This window comes from Bombus flavifrons, chromosome 14, assembly GCF_040668555.2.
Source record: "Bombus flavifrons isolate JBK064 chromosome 14, iyBomFlav1_principal, whole genome shotgun sequence".
Lineage (NCBI taxonomy): Eukaryota > Metazoa > Arthropoda > Insecta > Hymenoptera > Apidae > Bombus > Bombus flavifrons.
Window position 1 is genome coordinate 8,964,970 of NC_138455.1, and position 22,661 is coordinate 8,987,630.

The 22,661-nt window shown below is 38.1% G+C and overlaps 1 protein-coding gene across 7 annotated transcripts in view; it reads left to right on the top strand.

Moving 5' to 3' along the window:
• The first annotated feature begins 1,353 nt into the window (after positions 1 to 1,353).
• sei (potassium voltage-gated channel seizure) overlaps positions 1,354 to 22,661 on the top strand; it is a 142,754-nt gene continuing 121,446 nt past the window's right edge. For 4 of the 7 annotated variants that reach the window (XM_069127678.1, XM_069127680.1, XM_069127681.1 and 1 more), the window contains exon 1: positions 1,356 to 3,932. In XM_069127678.1, coding sequence (XP_068983779.1) covers positions 3,857 to 3,932 — 76 coding nt within the window. In that variant the 5' untranslated portion in view covers positions 1,356 to 3,856. Of the gene's footprint in view, positions 3,933 to 22,661 lie in introns of all 7 variants that reach the window. The other 3 variants (XM_069127682.1, XM_069127683.1, XM_069127684.1) reach the window with 2 other exon arrangements.

Below are 22,661 nucleotides of genomic sequence, written 5' to 3' on the forward strand. Positions count from 1 at the left end.
TACTATCGATAGATGATATCGATATTCATCGAGTAATCTTAAATAGCGTTAGTCGAAAGATAAAACTGATTATGAGTCCGATTCTTAATATAAATGTTAACAACTGTCTGTGCCAGGATAAAAAAGAAGAAGCTGGTTTGGTGGAATGGACATTGACGATGAGATCTTTGCCCAGAAGCTTGTTATCTCAACATTCTACACGTTGCTGTCCACTCACCGTTAAATTATCCAGAGTTGTCACCATGATATGAAAAGGGTAAGTGTTTCTCGTTGAGATATTTAAATTACAACTGTGTATTAGTTTGTTACAACGCGATGGTTCAGAACGATCTATAATTAACCTCCTGTTTGAATGTGAGCTGCATCAAAGCTTGCTGATGGTTAAACAGAAAGAGACAATGTGTGTAGTTATATCGACCGGCAAAGCGCACGAACTAAGATATGTACATAAAATGGACAATAAAATGGTCACGACAAACGTATATCTAGAAATGTTTAAATGAGAGATTATTACTGAATCTAAAAACTATGTATACAAATGGTTATTGAAATACTACACGATATAATATATACGAATACAAATAAAATTTTTCGTTAGCTCAATATATGGGAATAATTGTTAGGATTTAAGATACAGATTGTTTCAAAAACATTATTACAAACATAAAAATATTGCTTTCGTAATTTTATAATCCTTCTTTTAGTATATTATTTAAGAGTAATTATTAAGATTTAGTATGCAAGATGGCTTAGAAAAATCGCGTACAATATAATATATAATATAATATAAATATAAAAATGGTGCTCCTGTAAGTATTACGAGTGTTCTCGTATAATCTTTTTCTTCAGCGTGATATTTGGGCGTAATTACTAGGGTTTAACATACAGAATCTCTTAGAGAAACTACTATACACACAAAAACCGTACTTTTCTTAATTGCTTTTCTCAATTTTTAAATGAAACAATCCAAAGACAAAACTTAGGGATTTATGAATGTATAGATAGAAGTAGAACTCTGTTTTCATTTAATAATAACGTTCATAAGTTTCACAAGTGCTACGTAACTAGTGCAATAATCAAAGAAACAATTTGACCCGTTCTTTCGGAAGAATCCACATTATCCAGTGACATCCCTTCCTGAGTGTACATCTGACCGGATTCCAACAGAACGAGGACAATACGGTGGAGAAAGAGACGCAGGACCTTATCAATATTATCACTAGCTCGGCGAGGGGATATGATAGGGCGGTGTAATCGGGTGGTGAGTGACGTTGGTGGGGACAGCCCGACGACGCAGGCGCCGCGTACGACCCCCCTAACGTACCATCGTCGCCGGCGTCGTCTTCGTCGTCGTCGTCGTCGCCGTCGCCGAGAGAGACGTCGGCCCGTCGTGCCTCCTCGTGTTTTCAGTTCCGACCGAACGACGGCGACTAACGAAACTACGGAAAATCCTTCCGTGAGGGAAGCTTTTGCTCTTGTTTCGTTCTCCTTCCGGCGTTTTGCTCGGCACGCGGCCTCGAGATGCCTCTTCGCCGGTAGACGCACCGACTCAAAAGGTGGGAGCACGCGGGAAAGCAACAGTGTTTAGCGATACAAGCCCGTGGATACGGTGCCGGTTGTCGAAGGGAAGTTACTCTCGTTTGGAACGTTCCTTTAGTTAGAATACACCGGAGTACGCTGAGAGCACAGTGACGCAGGAGCTTCGATTTTGGACCTGCAAGGCGTGGTGGCCAGGAGAAGAATGTAGTTGTTCGAACACAGACATTCGTTTTGTATATTCGTTGGATTTTATACGTTCTGTGTAAATTATCGAAAATATGCGAGTTGCCTTGTACGAACAAAAGGAGTACATTAGAGAGAATCGATGAAACAAATAGTGGTTTCGGTGGGTAGTGTCAGTGGCCGTCGCCAACAGGTTACAAGAGCCGATGAGTATTTCGAGAAATATCGGGAGAAATCGTAAGAGGCACTCGTACGATCCGCCTGTTTGTTGTTGCGGAGAATGAAGAAGAAGTATAAAAATAACTGTCCCTGAGTTCGAGCTGAAATGCACAACCGCCTGACCCCCACGAACCAAGTTATTCGATTTAGGGGAGTGTACTACGTTGCAACGTGTAATCGCGAGCAACGATCATAGTGAATCAAAGTCGAGACCCGCGCTTTGGCATTTTCGTATTAAACGCAACTACAAATCCACCACGTGCCTTTCTCGTTGTCATCTCGACGGTTCGTTTCCCCTTCTCTTTACGATTAATCCTCGCTCCTTTCGCTTCTCTCCTAGACTTACATATACACGTACAGCCATGATATCCGCGATTCTTTCGTTTCACCCGCTTCGCGTTTCCGCAACCATCGTGGAACAGGTGTCAGCGTTCGTGGAATTCGAGCATTCGTCAATGGCGTTCTACCACTGAACTCGTGGGATCGACGTCTATCGTCGTGGAGACGCACAGCACACCCAGAGAACATTTCCCGAGATACTCACTCAACAACACTTTGTGGAAATGTCCGCACAATGCGCTTCTTCGAGACGTCTACTGTTCATTCCTCCGGATGTAGAGAAGTTTGACTTCGAGCCGACGAGGTCGAAGCTTCTCCGAATTTTCAACGGAGAATCTGCCGCCGAGAAGGTGCGATCGTACGGGTCGACGTTGTTCAGACAGTTTTCCGATTTCTTCAAAGACAACCGAGTGTCGAGGTACTCGCGACACGTTGTCCTTTGGCTGTCTTAGAAAGCAATTCTAAATTAGCTAAACGAAACAACAAAGGAGAAACGAAGAAAAGTTTAGAAAAGAAAATTAATTAGGGAAAATTAGCGCGATTCGGGGAACCAAGGGAAAACGTGGATCATCGGTGAAGAAAAAGAGGGAATTCTCGTGCACAAACGCAGAACGAAATCGTCTTAGATCATTAATACGACGTTTTCCAGATTTCTGGTGCCCTGTTCTGGAATTCGTGGGAACACCATTCGTGTGGCGCGTGCTATATCAACTATAAATAGATGTTCTCTCGCGTGGATTGTACGTCTTGAGCCAGGGCAGACATCAGAGGTATATACAGCGGAACCTCGTGTCACGCACGTCGAGACGACATTTAGGCTCGACCTTCTCTTGTGTCCTTGGATCAACTGAGAGGATGAACCATATGTCACTTGCTACAGCCTGTTTCGATCTTTAGATACATCTAGGTAGACGAGTATTGGGTCCAAAAAGGAAGTCAAACAAAGACATCCAGCCTTCTCGTAAGGCGAACGTATCGACTCTGTCCACGCAGCTTCGTATGCGAATTTTGTACAACAACAACACCAAGAAACAACGATACTCCCGCGGAAGACGCAAAAGTAATTTAGCGTAATAGAGGGGTGTTCCTCGAAGTAAAAGGCAAAGGCACACACGTCACCGTTAAGTGCAACTGACATTATACTTTGTGGCCACTTTTCTTCGTTCACTATCTCCTCTCATTTTTTGTATCTACGTAAAGGACTCTAGAAACAAAAAAAAAAAAAAAAAAAAAAAAAGAAAAGAACATCAATTCGTCGTCCGACTAGCAACGAATCTTCTCCTTCGTTTTCTTCTCATTCTCTTCTCTAGTCGTTCTTTAGGGGAAACAAAACAGGGTTTACACACTGGGAACGAATTGTGACGAACATCGCCGATATTAGCTGGTGCTTCTCTTTGTCATCGACGATCATTATGCTCAACTCGTGCTGTGCTTTTTTCTACCGTGCTTGTACGCATGCTGCGAGTGTTTTTTCAGTGCTGTAGTGTTACACGTTAATTATTAAAAGCAGGCTTAACGAGCCTTCGATCGAACGCCAAACGTCTCGTCGGCCCAGGTACCTGGGAATATTCCTGCGATGCCTGTTAGACGAGGTCACGTGGCGCCCAGGACAACGATCATCGAAACTATCATCAGGAAGTTCGATACTCACGGTGAGCCTGGGTAACATCATACGAGACGAAAACATTCGAATCAATCAATGTCAATGAATTCTTCTGAAGTAATTTATATTTCCTGTAATAATTTCTGCAATTCGACATGAAAGATTGGAAAATATTTACGTTCGTCGATCGACATATTTCGATGAATTAGAAACGCTATTTCGACTCGTGATTAATTTTATATTATATTCCAAAGCAGTATTATTTTTTTATTATTTTTAAAGCAATTTCATTCATTTTAATTGAGATATCTGTAGTTCTGTCTTCGTTGACGTTGAAAATACAATCGCTTATTCTTTATCGCGAATTTTAGCAGGGGCGCAATTATACAAAATCATAAGCCTCGAATAATTTATCACGTGCCATTTATATCTCGGTTAGACGTCGATAGCGAGCAATTGCACAGTGGAAAATTTTCATTAAAATTAGATAACCAATTTCACGGTTTGCCATCCGTTTTCATTATCATTCGTCGTATCGATCAGATCGAGAGAGAAAAAAAGAAAAAAGAAAGAAACTAAAACGAGAATGTTGGAATAACGAGCGTGATAAAAAAATAAAGATCAATTTCCAACATTTGCCTTGAATAAGTACGCTTCTCCTTCGTAATATTCGTGGTCGTATAAAGTTTAATGAAAGTTTTTTAAGAGGCGCGCAACTTCCCTTCTCGCGGAAGATTAAAATAAAGTTAACAGCTCGAGGGTTGTCGTTCTAGCTGGCTAGATATAATCGAAGTTTTTAGAACTGCTCCACCTGATATGGAACGAGTAGGCATCGAGCCAGAACTCCGTTTTCAATATTATTTAAAACATCTCGGCGGAAGGCGAGGTTTTATGGAAAGGGATAGAATAGGGGATGGAGTCGGTTAAATGGAAGAAAGGGATAGTTCTGTTTCACACTAGGACAATGCATGTCACTGGCAATATCACTCGAGGTATGCCTAAAGTCCTTGCAAGGGAAGGCAAAACTAGAGGAAACCGACAGGTTTTTCAGACGTGCGATTGATCGCGGTAAAACGAACTAGAGCGCGTATTTTCTTTCGTCTTCTCGTTGTTTACTCGTACTAACCTTGCTGAAAGATTAGCTGCCTCAGAAGTCTTTATTAGAATTCCAGAATTTTATCCAGAGATCTTTATAAACTTCGCCTTATCATAAGATAATAGCTTCTTAAAATTTAGTACAAAGTAAATTGTTCGTCTGTTCGTTTTCTCCTTGAAAAATTCTATTAAATTTTATTTAGAATGCAATATGGAGTTAATATTAATAAATCCCATTTTAGTAGCACAGATGATATACACAATTATCTTGATCGTACTTTAATGCTGATAATTTTATACTGATTACACTTTATGATCAGTCACTGCCTGTTTTATTGTTTAATATCTTTTAGTCTTCCTAACACGCATATAAAATGAATTATCTTCTAGTTGTTTTCCTTTAAAACATACCGTCGAATTTCGTGTCAGTAACGTGGAAGGTATAAGTAATTTTCTTCACGATCGGTCGTTGATATACGACCGAACACTAAACGTGCTTTCATAGCTGAGCTTGTGCGGATTAAGTGCTCGAAAGAGTCTTTAATCCTTTGCCCAAAGGATCTGGAAGGCTTGCGCCGAACGATGCGGCTTTCAGCAAAATATTTTCTTCCTTCTGTCAAAAAATGCGAAATAGATAAAAATCCATTTATTCAATTTTGAAAAAATTCAATACGCTTAATTTGTATCTCTTCGCTACATTGGAGATATTTATGCAAACTCATATTTTTATGGAAACATATAAAACTGTAAGAAAGTTTCACCTACGTTTTATTAGAAAATTGGGATACGTGCAAATACTTTTTAGAATCGCTATATAGGAAATATTGAAAGTATAATACGCGTTATAACGTTCAGTAAGTGAAATAAATCTCTGCTTAGATACTTTAATTCTATTTTACAAAATATGAATTTATCTACCTAAACATCCATCATTTTTATCTCTTTCTACCATTGTCTTTTTTATATCACATTCGTTCCGTATCTTTACCGAGGAGATTTGATAAGAATTTGGATAGCAAAGTAAGTCGATGAGGTCGCGTATCATCGCTTGTTAACAAAAGCAGCGGCTGTCGTACGGAAGGGCGGGCGGTAATAGGCATTAACGCGATAAATTCTTGGGAAACCTCTGTAACGCCAATTTATATAATAAAAAATATGTATGCCAGCCCCTTCAGGGTGGGCTTTTGTCCCGGTGGCATTGCTGCTCGTCAAGCCTTGGCTTCTAATCTGACGTCCTCTCTATAGCATGTACATCCAACCGCGTTTCGCTCATTTTTCCTTCTTTCACCCTATCTCCGCGCTCCTTATTCACCAACAAGCCATCTTTTCGATACTCTTCAACTGTCTTCTTGTATCGTAATCGAATACGACAACGGAGGGCAATATATATCTTACACGCAAACACCGACAGATCGTAGAGTAATAGCCCTTGAAAACGTTAAATAATTCCTAACCACGATGACTGCGCGATCGATGAAGCATCTATAACGCACAGGACTTCTTTAGACCAATAACGATCCACCTACGGATTTTTCTTCTCCACGCGTTAATATCTCCTATTCCTAAAAATATTAGGTTGTTGGAAAAATTCAAAGTTCCTTTGATGATGGATATATTCTGCATTATATATGACGAGATTAGGGGAGAATCACTTGTCATGAATTTTAGCTAAATATTTAAATAAGTTTAGGATAAATGTTTCTAATTCAACATACTAAAATTGATTTGTTAGGAAAGTTTCGTTTTTGAACGAGATATGCTAGTTACAATATTCAGTTTAATTCGTTTTATTCGTGGAATATAGTAGAATATATATATAATTATCTCTTCTTATTTTTACTCAATTTTTGCAATAGTAAAAAATTGAATAGTCGTATAAATATTATATTAACGGTTTAATCACTACTTGAACAAACTTTAGCTTGTTGCTAAAGGAATAGTTTTCTGAAAAAGTAGAGTCACATGACAGATAGTCATGCAAAGAAACGAACCACGTATCATTTAACAAAATGTAAATTCTTTTGTAAATCTAGTCACTGTTTTCCTAAATTAAAGGTTTTATCGTTTGTTCTCCTTTATCATTCTTCTTCTAAGCCTCTAATTTTTGTCAGCAAATATTTCACTCCGTAATAGGAATTTCCATCTAACCCCCGTGTAAGTTTAAGATAATATATCGTTCGACAATAAAACTTCATGGTTTCACGGAAAGCAGAAAGTTTAAACGATCACGAGATCCCATTAAGAACACGTTCATTGTCAACAAATGACATACCGATATTCACAGATATACTTAATTCGGTAAATTACTATTACGAATAATCGTGTCATCAATCATGTTCAGTGGTTTATTCATGTCAAGGTCAGGCTGTTCGTCAAGCACACCCTGGATTCTGTACACGCGTGTACGACTAGGTCGAAAATGTGACACCAGGAACCTGGCACGGTTCGTTTTCGTGTATGAAACTATTAAAAGCCGACAATTAGGGCTGTGGCTGGGCTTAAATTGTACTTTAGGGCGGAAAGCCGATATCGTCGTTGTTGCTTATAAATTTCATCCTTATCTTGAGATCATTTTATTTTCTTTACCCTATAATGACGATCCGACGGTTGACAAAATTGTCACGAGAAAAACGGAAAAGGGGAGGGAGCTTTATATGTATCGCAACCACAAATATCATTTTATTTATACGGAAACAGAGTATGAATTTTATGAACCGTGTTTATTGAAGCTGTCTTAAGCAACGAGCCTAAATTGCCTAATGAAATAAGCACATAAAGATCATTGGAAGCGATAATCACATTTTTCTTGGCTTCTTTATTGTAATGTCACTTTATGGTTGGAAAGACATAAAGTAGCAAACATAAAATAGCTAGAAGTGGAAATAACACGTAAGGTAGATATATAAGAAACAAAGTATATACATATAGTTGACGAAGTTATATAGAAATCAAAGGTATAGCTATTAAACTCATATTGTATTTGTTGAAAGAAAGGTTGGAAGTTTCATATTCGAAGGAGAAGAAGTTTATTACTATAAAAGTTTGACTACATATTTATTGCACATTTCTAAATAGTAATATGATTTTGTATCGGTTAGTGTTCTCTTGGTTTACTGAAATCATTGAAAAGTAGAGTTTCTCCTTGTTTATTTATTTATCAACAAAAGAGATTTATTAGTAAAAAAAAAAGAAGAAGAGAAAGAAAATTATACGAGTATGAGATACTGAATAGCCTATAAAACAACAGTAAAGTGAACGCACAACCTTGTTGCAACAACCCCTTCAATCCTGACTAGATATGATCTATGATCTTAAAAAGAACTGTCCAGGCTATGTGACATAAAAACGTGTTTTTTTCTTTCTCTCTCTCTGAATTTTTAGGGAGGAGCGAAGGGAAAAGTAGGTCAGAGAGCTTTTCAAGGTCTGAATCTATTCGACCATGGTACGTCGCCTGCTCGATGAATCACCGATTCCATTGGAATTTATGAATTTGTACGCTTGTTGGCTTTTCCTCGTGATAATCCGCTTTTCGACTCCGTTAATCGCGAGAGGGAAACGCCAGTTAATGTCGACAAGCTGAGTCAGATTTCCTCGAAATTCTTACCACTTTGGCGCCAAACGTCGACTCGAACTTTCAAACTAAATTTTTGGTGAATTTCAGCGCTTAGTCGCGTGATGAAATAACCTTGCGGACGAAAGTAGTTCTCCTATTTCCTTTTCTTTGAAATCGATTTTACGTTCGTTCTGGCAAATGTTTAAATTAATACGGAGATTACAGACGAAGAATGTGTTATCAATCAATCGTATCTTACCAAACTAGTCTTATTATTTGACATTTGAAGTTAAATACGAGGTTGCTCGAAAAGTTTGTAGCGTTTTTGTTACAAACATCTATTATATAATGAAACTATCGAACAAATACTGTTTTCGTTTGGACTCAAAAGAGAATGAAAGAAAAGTTTCAAGAATTTGTTAATAAAACAGTACCCAAGAAATTTGGAATCTTAAAAAAGAACTTCGTATTTTTGCTGCTGTAATAATTAGTCTCGAAGACAGCCACCCATTTCCTAGTCGACTAACATTCGTATTAATAAACACCTACGCTTCTGAATATCAAATTTGCTTTCCTTCCTCTTCCTATAAACACAATTTAAACATTGGAGTCGTCTTGAATCGGCGTTTTAGTCTTTCACGACAAACAATTCGAACCTTCATGAAGAAGATAGCGGCAATTCCGGCCAGTCAACAACAGAATGCACGCGTTTCCGTGTTTCTTTCCTCTTCTTTTTATTTTTTCGCTGTTCTTTCCTGCCGTTTACGAGCGCCATACCTGTACATAATAACGAGAATACGTGTGCTGCCGCGCGATAAATTCGTGCAGAAACTTTGGGCTGTTGCCAGGATGGATATTTAAAATTCTCCGCGGTTCTCCACGAGCCCTCGGCTTTTTTTCACCGCGATGGACGAAGGGGAGGCATCGCGGATGCTATGGACGTTAATGTACGGGTTCATCAAGTCGGTTGCCAATCCAACCGATTGCTATAATTACCATTGCGTCGAATGCATTATTCACGATTTGCTGTCGGGGCCACGATTATGAATAATTTCACGTCATCGAGCACCTTATCAGCGAATATGTCGCGTCCGTTGTCGGCAACCGTGTTCGTGTAACGCTTCTTGTGTGAAAATTCTTGTGTGAAATGCACCAGCCGAATACACGATTCGTTACTTAGCTTCAATTTACCGTTGCAACCGTATGCACTTTTAATTTCGTCGCAAGAATACCTTCGAGTTTTAGAACGATCCGATTCTCAAGCGTTAGGGCGTGGATGAAGGAACGTAGGGGCGTCAGGTTGGGCTAGATTATGTATGAGGGGTGAAATCTAATTTGGAGCAGAGACGATTGTGCTTAGATTCGATTGGCTGCGTTTCCACGCGTACTCTGCTATTGATAGATACGGAAATCATTAGGCAGAGATTAATACAGGTGTTTGACAATGGAATTTAGACAACTTGAAAATTGAGAAACACTTGAAATTGTGGAAGTACAGTTTAAACGATACCAATAACGAAACCATTCCTTCTTTCGCTAAATATAAAGTTTATAGGGGCTAAAAGCAACCTTTAAAGTTAATTAATTAATCACGATCCTGATGAAATCGCAATGTGAGAAAGAGGCATGACAAAATTCGGGAACATCTAAGTGAATCAATTTTAATATTTTCCATCTTCCAAGCATATTTGATCGTTGAATTTTTAAAGTGTATTTTCTTTACTTATTTCCCAATTATCAGAGTCGTTTCGCGCAGCAAGAAGAATGTTTTCGTAATACTTAAAAAAATGTGGAAAGTATAAAGAAGAAGGACCTAAAAATAATTAAGGAACAAAGTAGCAACCTTTGCATTTTTCGTATACCCTCACGGTCGATCCTTTTTGGCTGGGTCTCGTTAACTTTTAACGAAATGCATACCCTTACTCAGTCGCCTATGCAAACAAAAGCACGCTCTAGTACATCTTGGGGCTAATTAAGCCCGTGGTTTCCGAGTAAATATTTTCATAAGACGGATCACTTAAAATTCTTTCTTAGAGAGTTAGAGCGGCAAACCGGAAGTTTCACGACATCACGGAGGATCCCGTAATCAGAACGTAAGAAGCCATCGTCGAAAATAAAACGAAGGTGAATCGGAAAGCGGGCTCAATAAATGTTCAAGAAAATTTCATCAATTTTAGTTAAATGTCGAAAATATTGTCTCGTAAATTCATACTAATTATTGTATTGATATTTAGATAAATAATTTTCATACTTGGTAGTACAGAGCTATAATTTAATATGGTTTTCATAATTAGCGCAGAGCATGTGTACATGTTTCAAATAGATTGGAAATGGAACATGAAATGTCATAAAGAAATCGAATAACTGTTATTGCATCTCTCGATTCTTTAATGATAGATAATTCATTAATAGATAATATATAGAATAATGTATAATAATAAATAATGATATATGATGCATAATATATAACAATTGGCTATATTATAGTAATATCATATTAGGTGGCACGAGTGTATTAATCATTCACAAACATGAACTCAAAATACGCACGAAAGCTATTTCCAATCGCGTGAATTATATATGTATGCGCATAAGGATTGCCTAGCGTAGTTTTCCTAATAGAAAAGTCATCGTCTCAACGTCGATACTTTTTTGAGTTGAGTTGATTGTCATTTGCTTGGGAACGAATACCTCGACACACGATTCGAACGCCACGAACAATTCCATTTGCAATTGCAAGGCGACGCGATACTCGTGAAATAAGTGAAAATAAACTCGAACATTGTTCCCAGTTAACCCATTTGCGTACTAAGTTCTTCCGACTGGTCCCAAATATTGCCAATATGATCGTAATAATCGTGTCTCGTTAAAGTGGCAATGAAATTTCAAAATGTTTTATACGACACGTAGAATATACACATAAAAGTTATCTATGGAAAGCGTTAAAACATATGAGATTCTTGGACGAGTTCTCGGCTCTTCATGAGAACCAAATAATGACGTATTACTACGTGATGGATGGATTATTTGTTTCTCAGGATGTTTCGTGGGAAGGGAAGCAGAGATCATTAGCATTGCGATGTTTCTTCTCGTCGACACGATTCGCGAATTTTCGATCTGTAACACGTTCCGATTCGTTCGCGAGACGATTCCTAGAAATTGATGCGATGCCATGTATCTGAAGAGGTTATTTTTCATCGTCGATGTTGATCGAATCGTACATGAATCGAACACGAATCGAATGGTCCCGGAATTTTCGCGGAAATCTTAATTCGTTCGTGTCGCGCGCAAAACACGCGTCTACGACGCGTGGCATCTGTGATTTAACGTAGACCACATGTGTCGCTGAAATATCTTTCGAAATTGAGTACTGGCCTAGGCACCATTCAAATTAGTGTTATAAATACGTGTGATATTTCGCTGGAAGGGGATCGTTTCGGACATTCCTACGTTACTCGGAAAATTGTTTATAGCTCTTGGAATATTCGCGTCGTCTGGGTTACTTTTTCGCGACAGATCGTTAACACTTGCTCAATGGCGCATTCTATTAATAGCCTTGTGAGCTTTGTCTTAAAACGCCTTTCGTATTATCCTTTCGATTACGAAAACAAAGAGAAGAGCTTGGTTTGACCAATCGACGTGTCTTGCAATTTTCAGTTCAAGCGATTCTCCAATGTCTGTGAAAATAATTTTAACGGTTTACCCAATGATTTTACAGTTTTATGAAAATCTTCTTAAAACATCTTCCATATCATCCCTGTAATTTAGAAAAGAGAAAGAAGAAACAGGTATAGCTATAACCAATTATTGTTTCGTAACTTCTTGTACAAGTCTTTTTAGCACGCTTACGGTAACTATCTTAACAATTTCCTGAATTCTATCTACGTTAAATTCCGCTGATCCTTTCGTAGCTTTAGAAAGATTTTCTTAAGATATCTCCTGCTTTTCTTAGGCTTATGAAGATTTTAAGACAGCTTTCATATTATTCTTCCGATTTAAAGAAGCTAAAAGGAAGAAGAAGAAGAAGGAGATGTCAGTTTAGTCAGTCGGTGTGTTGTATTTTCAGTGCAAGCCTTTCTAGAACGCTTATGGAAATAATTACCACGGCTAGTGCAAGCGACGCGCAATTTTCGCCCCTAGGGAGTTCTTTGAGCGTCCAGCTGTGCGGTTTATTGTTTTTCATTTGCTCGATGCTGTGCAGTCGATTCGCGGGTTCTTTGAAGATATCTCCCTTCATTTTCACGACTCACTCGTCGGTGTATCTGCAACGTCGCGTTCAAATAGCAGTTTAATTGCGTCGTTTTAACCAAAATTAAACGTAGACCGTGATTTCATACAGGATATCATTCAACAATCGACCGATATGATTGCTTTTCTTAATGCGAGAATTTGCCATCGAAGAATAATACCTTCGAATTCGATAGCGCGAATCCATGCGATGAAAATAAACCATGATCGAGCTTGAAATTTCCCAGAGACCTTTATTCGATTACGCCCCAGTATCGAGGAGCCTGAGAATTCAATAATTTCCACCAAAATCTAATCCGATTTTCAAGGTATGGAAATCTATCTTCCGTGTATAATCCGCGTGTTATCCTAGAAACGAGATACCAATCTAATTTTCCTTCCGACTCGAAATATTCATCAGCCACGCTGGTTAAACTTTTAAACGATTACTGCGAGCAGCGAAATAACTCGCAAAAATTGGTGAATGCAATATTATCGTTAAACGTAGGTATAGTGATTTAGATATTGTTTTATCGAGGGATAAAAATTGTTTCAGAATAATAGATACTTTATAGAAGCTTGCAACAAATTGCAAAATTTCTATAGTTTAGAAAAAGAATTATTCGAAATTCTTTTTAATAACTACGATGTTAGGAAACGCACACGAGAGTTCGCGATTTAAATTATCCGAGAAAGAGATTGCAAATGAAACGTTGTACTAGCCCAACGTTGATTCTTGATACTTGAAAAACATGCAACGTAGCACTGTGTTGTTGCTTATCAAACGTAGATATTCCTTCTTTTTATAGTATTTCCTTGCACATTCCAATATAAGAATTTCTTATTTCGTTTCCTTAGTTTTCATGTGTACATGCAATCTGTCTTTTCTTCGCGTTAATCTTATAATCGATATTTGTATACCTACACGATAACATTGAATAGATAAATTTTGATAACCTACCCCTTAAGGAATCAAACGCGACCATTTTTGGACTTGGTATATCTCTTCATCTTATGCCCCTAATAAGATTGATGGTTTCGAGAGCAGATTGTCGGTTTCATCCACCATGACGCAGTCCCTCGAAATATTCCAATGCGTTGAGTTACGAGCCGCAAAATCTTAGATTGTCGTTCTTTCGCCGAACTTCTATTTTCTTCGGCGACACGAGGCGCAAGTGCGTTCTTGGCACGAAAGGCCTGCTGCATACTTCACCGGAATCCCCGGTGGACATCGGTTTAAAGAAACCGTGCAGAAACGATGACTAACGTCGCCAGGAGGGCCACGAGAGCTAAGAAGAAAGCAGCGCGGGAGGAAAGTTACCAAATCCCCATTCACTTCCTCGACGACGATTCCAATCTCATAATTCAATGACTCGTTCCACTTTCCTGATTTCCAAGCGGCGTATACCCATGCGTTACGCGCTCCCTGGCTAACGTAAACAAAATATCGACGCAGATTTTCCGCTTGGTCGAGCGAAATTTGTTCTGTAGGCAATCGTATATTTAAGGCCCCATCGCTCTTACAAGCTTCCTTCCACCTTGTTTCTCGCCGCAAAAACCATTGAGACATATTTCAGCTTGAAAAGATTTACAACAAGTTAAGGAGACAGTCGTTTCATACGAGTGAGATAAAATTATTGGTGAAATTTGACAAGTTACCAGCTTGTAGCATTTGTAACATTTTGGCGAAACGTTATAAAATCATAAAGCTTAATGTAAATTCAACGTAACGAAAAGATTTATAACGAATTGGGAGCAAGGACGTTTTACATAATTGAACTAACGTTAATAATTACCGGTATTAATATACATTTTAATCAGACTTTAGAATTGTTACAATTACAAAATTCAACCTGTAAGCTCTACCGACGACGAGTCATTAATAAACGAAAACAGTGGTTGATGCGTCTGTAAACAGTCTGCATAAATGTTTACGTACAGCCTACTAACATTATTAATTAGTAAATTAACGTTACAAGGGTTCGTTTCCAAACTTTCGTCATTCTCACACGCTTCGACCTTATTTTGCAATTTTAATTTTCATTAAAACACTTTTGAGCACCGAAAGATCGAAACCAGGTTGGGAAACGCGAAGAAAGCTTTAAATAAAAATCTCAGAGGGATCAGGTTGAAATATACACACTCTGAAAATTAGCCTGGAACTACAAACACGTCAACCTTGCTCCAACGACGTTGTAATTCAACTTCCCTGGTTCTAGCACAATATCGACAGGTTGGTGGCGTTCTTCCGCCTTTTTTCGCTTTCCTCTTTCTTATCCTCCGCGCTCTGTTGTGGTCGAAGAGAAAACCTGCTCGACCTGGGTCACAGACGGATCACGGGCCAGTTCTATGTTTATATATAGGATGTTTAAATCGAACCGCGTGAGCGGATTTAACTTTAACGCGACGACAAGGTCGCTCCAGCTTGTCACAACATTTGCTTGTGGGCTAGCGTGACTACATCGTATTTTCGGGTTTTCGGCTATAAGACGAATCGGCCGACTCGGCTTTATCGTTCAAGGACGGTTCAGTGAGATAAATCGAGAATCATCGCGGAGTGTATCGATGCCGTGGATCGACCATATGCAAACTGTAATCCGTTCTGTTGAATGCAGCCACGAATTAACAGACGATCAACGGGGGCGATCGTGGAATCTCTTGGAAGTTTGCTTTGTTAGCTTGTTACGTATCGCTACCGAAGAAAGCTGCCTGTTTTCTCCAGTTCTTCGCCGACTTTCGCTGATGCATAGCGATTCGTGAAAGTGCCGCAATGGATTACTTAACCTTCGCCCTTTCTGAATGCTTTGTGTGGTTTGTATGAGATATTCTGGAATTTTGTTACGAGTTTCCTGTGATATAAAGTATAGTGGTTGTATATTGGTCAAATTTAAAAGGAATTCTAAAATGCATAGCAATTCATTACATTTTGTATTGTGTACTGTGGTGAGTTATGGATATTACAATTGTACAGAATGATTCACATAACTTGTTCACCTCGTAAGGTATGTGTTTTATAAAGGAAAAAAATGTTTCATAGAGAAATTGCACGTTATGCTTCTTTTTCGTAAACAACTTATTTGTTCACGAGATATGAAGTAGTAAATTTTTTTTAATAAGATTCATAAAAGAGTATCGGTGATAAATATTCAAATATTTTCATGGATCACTACGTACATGTTAGACTACATAAAAAGAACATTCAACGATAAATTGTTGCGACACTTCAAGCAACATATCTCGATTGAAACGTATTAATTCGTTAAAAGGAAGTAACGCGTTTAAAAGGGCGATAAATAATAATCGATTTAATAATAAATAATGTAACTACGTGTATCGTGGAGGGACATTAAAGGCGACCCCATGGAGATAAGAATAACGCTGCTTTTCTATCCATAAATACGAAACATTGATTTATAGTTGTCAGATTGGATAATTTAACATGCGTCATATGGCGTTTACCGCAACTCTAAATCCTCGTATTGTCGTGGCGGAAACAAAACTCGCAGTAAGTTCCAATTCCGTATATTTATAACCGACCGAGTGGCTATGTAAACGTGAAATGTCGTTTGTTACGATAGAATTGGTACACGGTGCCAGTTTCTGCTCTCCGATTTTATAGAAATTTCGCTAGAAATTAACATAGCGTTCCTTAAGAACATTCTTTTGAGAAAATCGCATTTATGTTTCGCGCTATAACTTCAATAGGGAAGATCGAAAGGAAATTTTAAGATATCTGCACGATGATATTCTTTTGAGACTTTTTTACATTAACATTAATTCTTTTTAGATGTAAATCGCAGATGAACGATTTCGAATCGATGTTTCACGTTCGATTTTGGCATACTTTCAACATTCACGATAATTGCGCCCTTTCATAAAAATTCATAATTTTCCACTGTTACTTTCTCTTCGTAAAACAAATAGTCTTTAATCCAAAAGTATTCGTTTAACACTTTTTTCAGATTTAAGTTTTCTAGTTTACATTACAGCGAAAGACTTAAGAATCGATTCGTCAGAAATATTCTACAAGCTCATCGATAAGTATCCCTTCTAAATCTTCTCCAATTTAGGTTCGTCCTTTTTACTTGTAAATTGTGGAATACCCCGTAACTATACCATTTTCAGATACTCCCGATTAACACTTTCACTTATCGCTTACTCTACGAACTTTATCTTACAAACGATCGCAAGCATTTGTCCTCGGTTCTTGAAAACGGATGTATATCTATGCTCATGGAACAGAAGAAATTGAGGGCCGTGATCAGTTTAGCGACTCGAAAAGATAAGAGAGCCGGGGCGGTCAGTATTTTGGAACAAACGGATAGCAAAGTAGTTCTCGCGGCTAAGTGACATCCTTGGCAAAGGGCCCAGCCCTGCGAGCCTGTCTCAGATGCGAACTCGGCAAAATCTATTTCTAGTTCGGCCGATAAACTCGCCACAGCGAATGAGATTCGTAAAAAGAACCCACGCGTCTCGTTTGTCCCTAGTCTATCCACGATTCGTACTTGTTTCCTCGTAGGGTTTCACGCCGCCTAATCGCGCCGTTAGATTGTACAGCCTTCTAAAACGATTCCGTTTGAAAATTCCTTTGATCGTGTCGTGATACATTCCCGGATAGCCCTGGGAGTCACCGGAAGTGCAAACCCACGGAAAATGATCGCGAATCCTCGCTACTATTTCCACAAACCGAGTATTAATGAATACAATTTGTGGAATTTGACTATTTTGATATCGTACAGTTCTGAAATTTGAGAATCTTCGGCTACTGAAGGATTTGAAAACTTAAAGATCTAAAAATTCTAGACTTCTAGAGTTCTCCTAAGATCCAAAAGTTCAAAAGCTCTAAAGTTTCAAAGTTTGGAAATTTGAAAATTCCAAAGTTTCAAACTTGCAAAATTCGAAACTTTTAAACGTTTAGAATTAAAAAATTGCAAAGCTCGATCATTGCATCGGAATATTAGACAGGAGATAGATAGACCAGATAGAAGACCAGAATACTGATTGTTACGATGATCGTGCAACGTCAAAAATGGAAAAAAATTCTCTCTCGCGATTGCCATTGATTGATTTTTGCCTTGATTTCCTAACAAATATAAAAGCACCAAAAAATGATCGACGATTAATCTTTGTGGTCGAGCTATGCTTTGTTGCTAGTCTGATTGCGGACGGTATAGTGAAAAGGAGTATTAATCATGGTTAAACTACTGTACGCGAAGCTGCCACTTCCAACACCGCTCACTATTAGCCAGTAATTACTATCGATCAATCAGAATCACAGAACGAAACGATATTGATTCTCTAGTAAAAGAAAACTGCAAATATTGTTGTGTTAACGTTCTAATTATTTCTACGAATATGTTTGTTAAACATTTCGATGAAATTATCTCGTGCGGAAATTAACGAGATTTTCTGATACGATAAATGAATTGGAAGTCGGATAATCGAATGCAAAGACATTTATAAACATTGTCACGTTTATACATCGAATCAGCATCATTTGTGACAAATATTTAATGACAGACGAAGGACGCTTTAAGCCGCGCTATTAATTAACAAGTAATAGTAAAACAGCTTTTATTCGCTGCTCTCTTAGGTAGTCAATTCTTACGCGAGTTTTCATAATTGCTAGCACTTTAGTCGAATTATCGTGCTACGAAATTAATACCTGAGGAACGATAGTAGCGGAGGCTGTACGAGAAAATGAAAATGAAACGGATGAATTTACATGTTAACGGGATAGGTTAAATCATTTCTTTGACACCATGGATCCAGAGTTTTAATCTTGCCTCGTGTTACAAAATACGCGGTTGTTTCGCTGTGGGAAACTGCAAAATTTAACGCGCGTTTTATATCATACATGTTCTCTTTAAACCGTACGCGCTCGCTTTAAATTCCGAGCTACACGTTAAACAAATAAAATAACACTTGTAAATATGGCAAATTTTTCATATTTTCGATATTCGGGTCATTGATACTAGTGAAAGCGATATTACAAAGATCTTTCTCATTTTTGGTAGCCCTTTGATAGTCCATTTAATTTCTTACTTTAAATTCTCCACTATTAAACAAGTAACTGCAATAGAAAATATACCATACGTCGCTCTCCAACCGTTTAATGCCTAAAATAGCATTATCACAAGAAATGTTTATCCTAGCCGAAATATTCTCCTTCGATTCTTCCACTCAATTTCTCGTGACATTTTATCCCTCTGTCCGAAACATTCAAACATACCCGTCGTTTGCTCCAACTTGTATCTATCGATTTCACAAGTTTTCTCTACCTTTTGATCCGCCTGTCCGATTCTACGAGCCATTTGCTCCTAAATAACACGGCATTTATCCATTGCACGTGCGTCAACGCGATTCGATTCATAAGCCGACGTCGGATCACGTGCGCCGCGTTGCATCCGGAACCGATGATTTCGCCCGTCGATGTTTAAACAGGCTGTCGATGGTCACGTAATATTCGTGATAATTTCATCCAGCACGTTCCCCCTGGCGTTGGTCAACAATGCCGCGGGCCGCGCGTTCCTGCGCATTTTCAATTTTCCTTCATTAAACGCGACTGTCCTTCGCAGAATGCTTAAGCATCGAACGGGGACGAGACGAGGGTGAACCGATGGTAGCCGTGGCACGCGGTGCAATTCGACCGTTCTCGAGGCTGACATTTCTCTTGGATTCTGGTACGACGTCTGGTACTCTTGCGACGCACTTGAAAATCGTCGCCTTCGAATTCACGCGCCCTCGAATCTACCCCACCACGGGGAATTTCGACCATCGTTAGGAACCGCCATTGTACCGTGAGGGGTTGCTACACCCTAAATTCAACTCCGTCCCCCTTATTTTCGCTGTGGAATTTTCTGTCTCCTTTTTCATCCTTATAAGACAAATTTATTTGTGTTTATTGGGATTACGCGAATCATTGTTGTTTATCAGGATATATAATACATAGGGTGGGACGCGTAATAGTTTGAAGAAACGATGTTTCAAATGAAAGTTGGCGAGATTAGTTCTTTTGTAGGATTTGTAGAGGACGTGTTATTGCCAAGGTCAAAATCGTTTTTTAAAATGGAACTGTATTATGTATTTCTTTCTGCGCGTTTAGATTCTTTGGAACATTCTGCGTCAAAAAGTATTCACGTATTACGATATTTAAAGAGATCAACAATTCGTGAGATAATTTAAATTAAAAAGTGAGATGCTTCGTATAAAAATCTGCAATATGTCACGAATTATTGATTTTGTTGACATTGCACCTGTACGCATTGTTGGACAGAATGTTCCGAGGAATCGATCTATTAAAGAGAAGAACGAAAGTTTCATATAAAAAATATCTAACCCGAATTCATAGAAGCAAGCTGTTGCTTTCTCAGAATTTAGTACTTAAGCAATAAAATTGAGAAATTGACAAAATCTGATATTGATCAATTTGCTTTCTCAAATAAATGTTAATATAGTCGACATCTTCTATTATTATAAATTACAAGTTCGAGTTTTCATTTTTTATTAACGTACCTCAAAACTTCGGCGAATTAACTTTCATCTCATTCCGCTGCAACGGTTAAGCGTGAACATCTTCCTTGGCGTCTTCGATTTAATAACCAGCTATAATAGAACAAACGGAGTACAGATCAAAAGAACACACACAGACAGGAATTCTGAAGTTGCGAAATTGCGAAGCTGCATGTACCCATTGCGACCTTCGTCCTAAATCCGGCATCAGTCTTAGAGTGTACACCATAAAATATTTTCGTACCAACCATTAAGTTTGTCTGCTGCGGATGTCGTAAGCCTCGGTTAATTCGCCTCGTTCCTAACTCAGCCACACTTTTTGGACGTTTTTCGAGTATACCTCAAAGGGGCTCTTCTCGAGTAAATTTGCACGTGCAATGCTAAATCTGGCACTTGCGGCCTCTCACGCTCGCTTTCACATCTTTCGTCTGCAATACGATTTATCAAAAAGTATATACATATCGTTCACAAAAAATGTTCAAGAATCTATTACAATCGTTGACAAAAATAATAACGAGCGATTAAAATATTTTTATCAACGTTAAATTTTTAAACATCCAGTTGATCGTATCGTCTAATATTTAACTCTAAAGAGATGAAATTGTTTTTCAATTTTTACACGAAGATTTTAATGTTCATTGGAGTCATGGGAATCACTATAGTTTACCGAGATGTACTATGAATCGATACTTATTTTTAGGAAAATAAGCTTGAAAGGTAATACCGCTCGATAGAGCGGCAGTCTCTTCCTCTCTCTTTGCGCGAGTCTCCAGTTCGTTGAACATTCAAGGGTTGAAAACATTTGGTAAATTTATTTCTTTAATGGTTCTCGTCAAATTTGTTTCCGTTTCCATGCACGGATATCGTGCGCGATCGCCAAAGCCTGTACTTCGATTGTTTCGAATAACGTACACCGCTTGTAAATACTTTGGATCGACGGAATGTTAAGGGATGCGAAACAATCAGGGACGTCGACGGGGAATAAAGCGCGGACGTTACTTCGTGAACAAAAAACCGACTGCACATTGCACGTCGTATCGATCTGTATACTCCTATTGCTCTTTTCTTGTCCTGCTTTGCAAATTCTATTCGAACTGCTGTCTCTTTATTAAGCCATAGAGGATTAAATAATGAAATAACGCGGCAAAATTACGCGAGGTTATCAGAAATTGTAGGTAACACAGTAGTAGGTACAGTAAAATGCTACGAGAAGCATTCAATAATCCTCTTACTTTAATTCATTTTTAATTTTATGATTCTAGAAGTTCCTGAACTACACAATGAATCGATTACGAAATTTTGATTTTTTACCAAATTTTTTTAGAATGATCGAAATAAGATAAATTTCAAGGATTAAAAAAGCTATCAACTATGTGAATGACTTAAATAACATCGTCGGAGGAAAAGTGCGGAAATACAATATAGTATTTCGTAAAAATTAAATGCTATCGTGTAGTATATTTGTATACTAACATATACATATGTAATTCTAGTGGCAATTAACGTGTTCATCGATCAAATAGAAGAAGAATAATATAAAGAACCTATGTCTTCGAAAAGGATATTTTTCTTTCTACAAGACTTTTACTAAGCTCCCTACGATTAAAACGTAAAATCGCGACGCATTTCGAAAGCACCCATGATAATAACTTACTCCGTTCCGTTCTTACATGTTTATGGTTTCCTTTCAACGAAAATCGCTGAATTTTCCGACGTTCTCCTACGCGATTCCCTCCTACTGTGCCTCTTAATTTTGAAGAATCGGCGACCTATAAATACATGTACATATATTCAGAATCATTCGTTCCCGTTAGCCTGTCTATCTCTTCTCTCAGTTCTTAACAAGAAAAGTTAATTTCGGACATACTCGGAAGACATGCCAACCACGCACTCTAATGAGCCGATGAAACTTCACTGTGACCGAGGCTCTCTTGTTGTTTTCCCATTCCAACAATCTTGAATTTATTTTAAAGTGCTATGTATTCCTCCCACTATCATGTCTTAACAAATATTCGATATTTTCGACACAAAAGCGTGGTGCGCGTTTCTAAGAAACTATCTTGATGCCACGTGTATTCATTCCACTCCAAAATTAATATATTTTCGTCTTCTGTTTCCATATATTATATTTGTAATGATGTTAATACCATTAACGTATTAGATTGAGGAATAAATGGGTTCATGTTTACAAAAAAAGAAGTACATCAAATGTTACTGTCTCTGTGTAAAGTCTATATAATTAAAGGGTAATTTATTTATCATATTTCTCTATGAATACACAGTGGCTATAGAAATTATCGGTACATATCTTTATTTTTCGAGGAAGCGCTCTTTTTATCAGACTCTACACGTTTCATTTTTATAGTATCAAATTTTCTTAGGTATATGAAA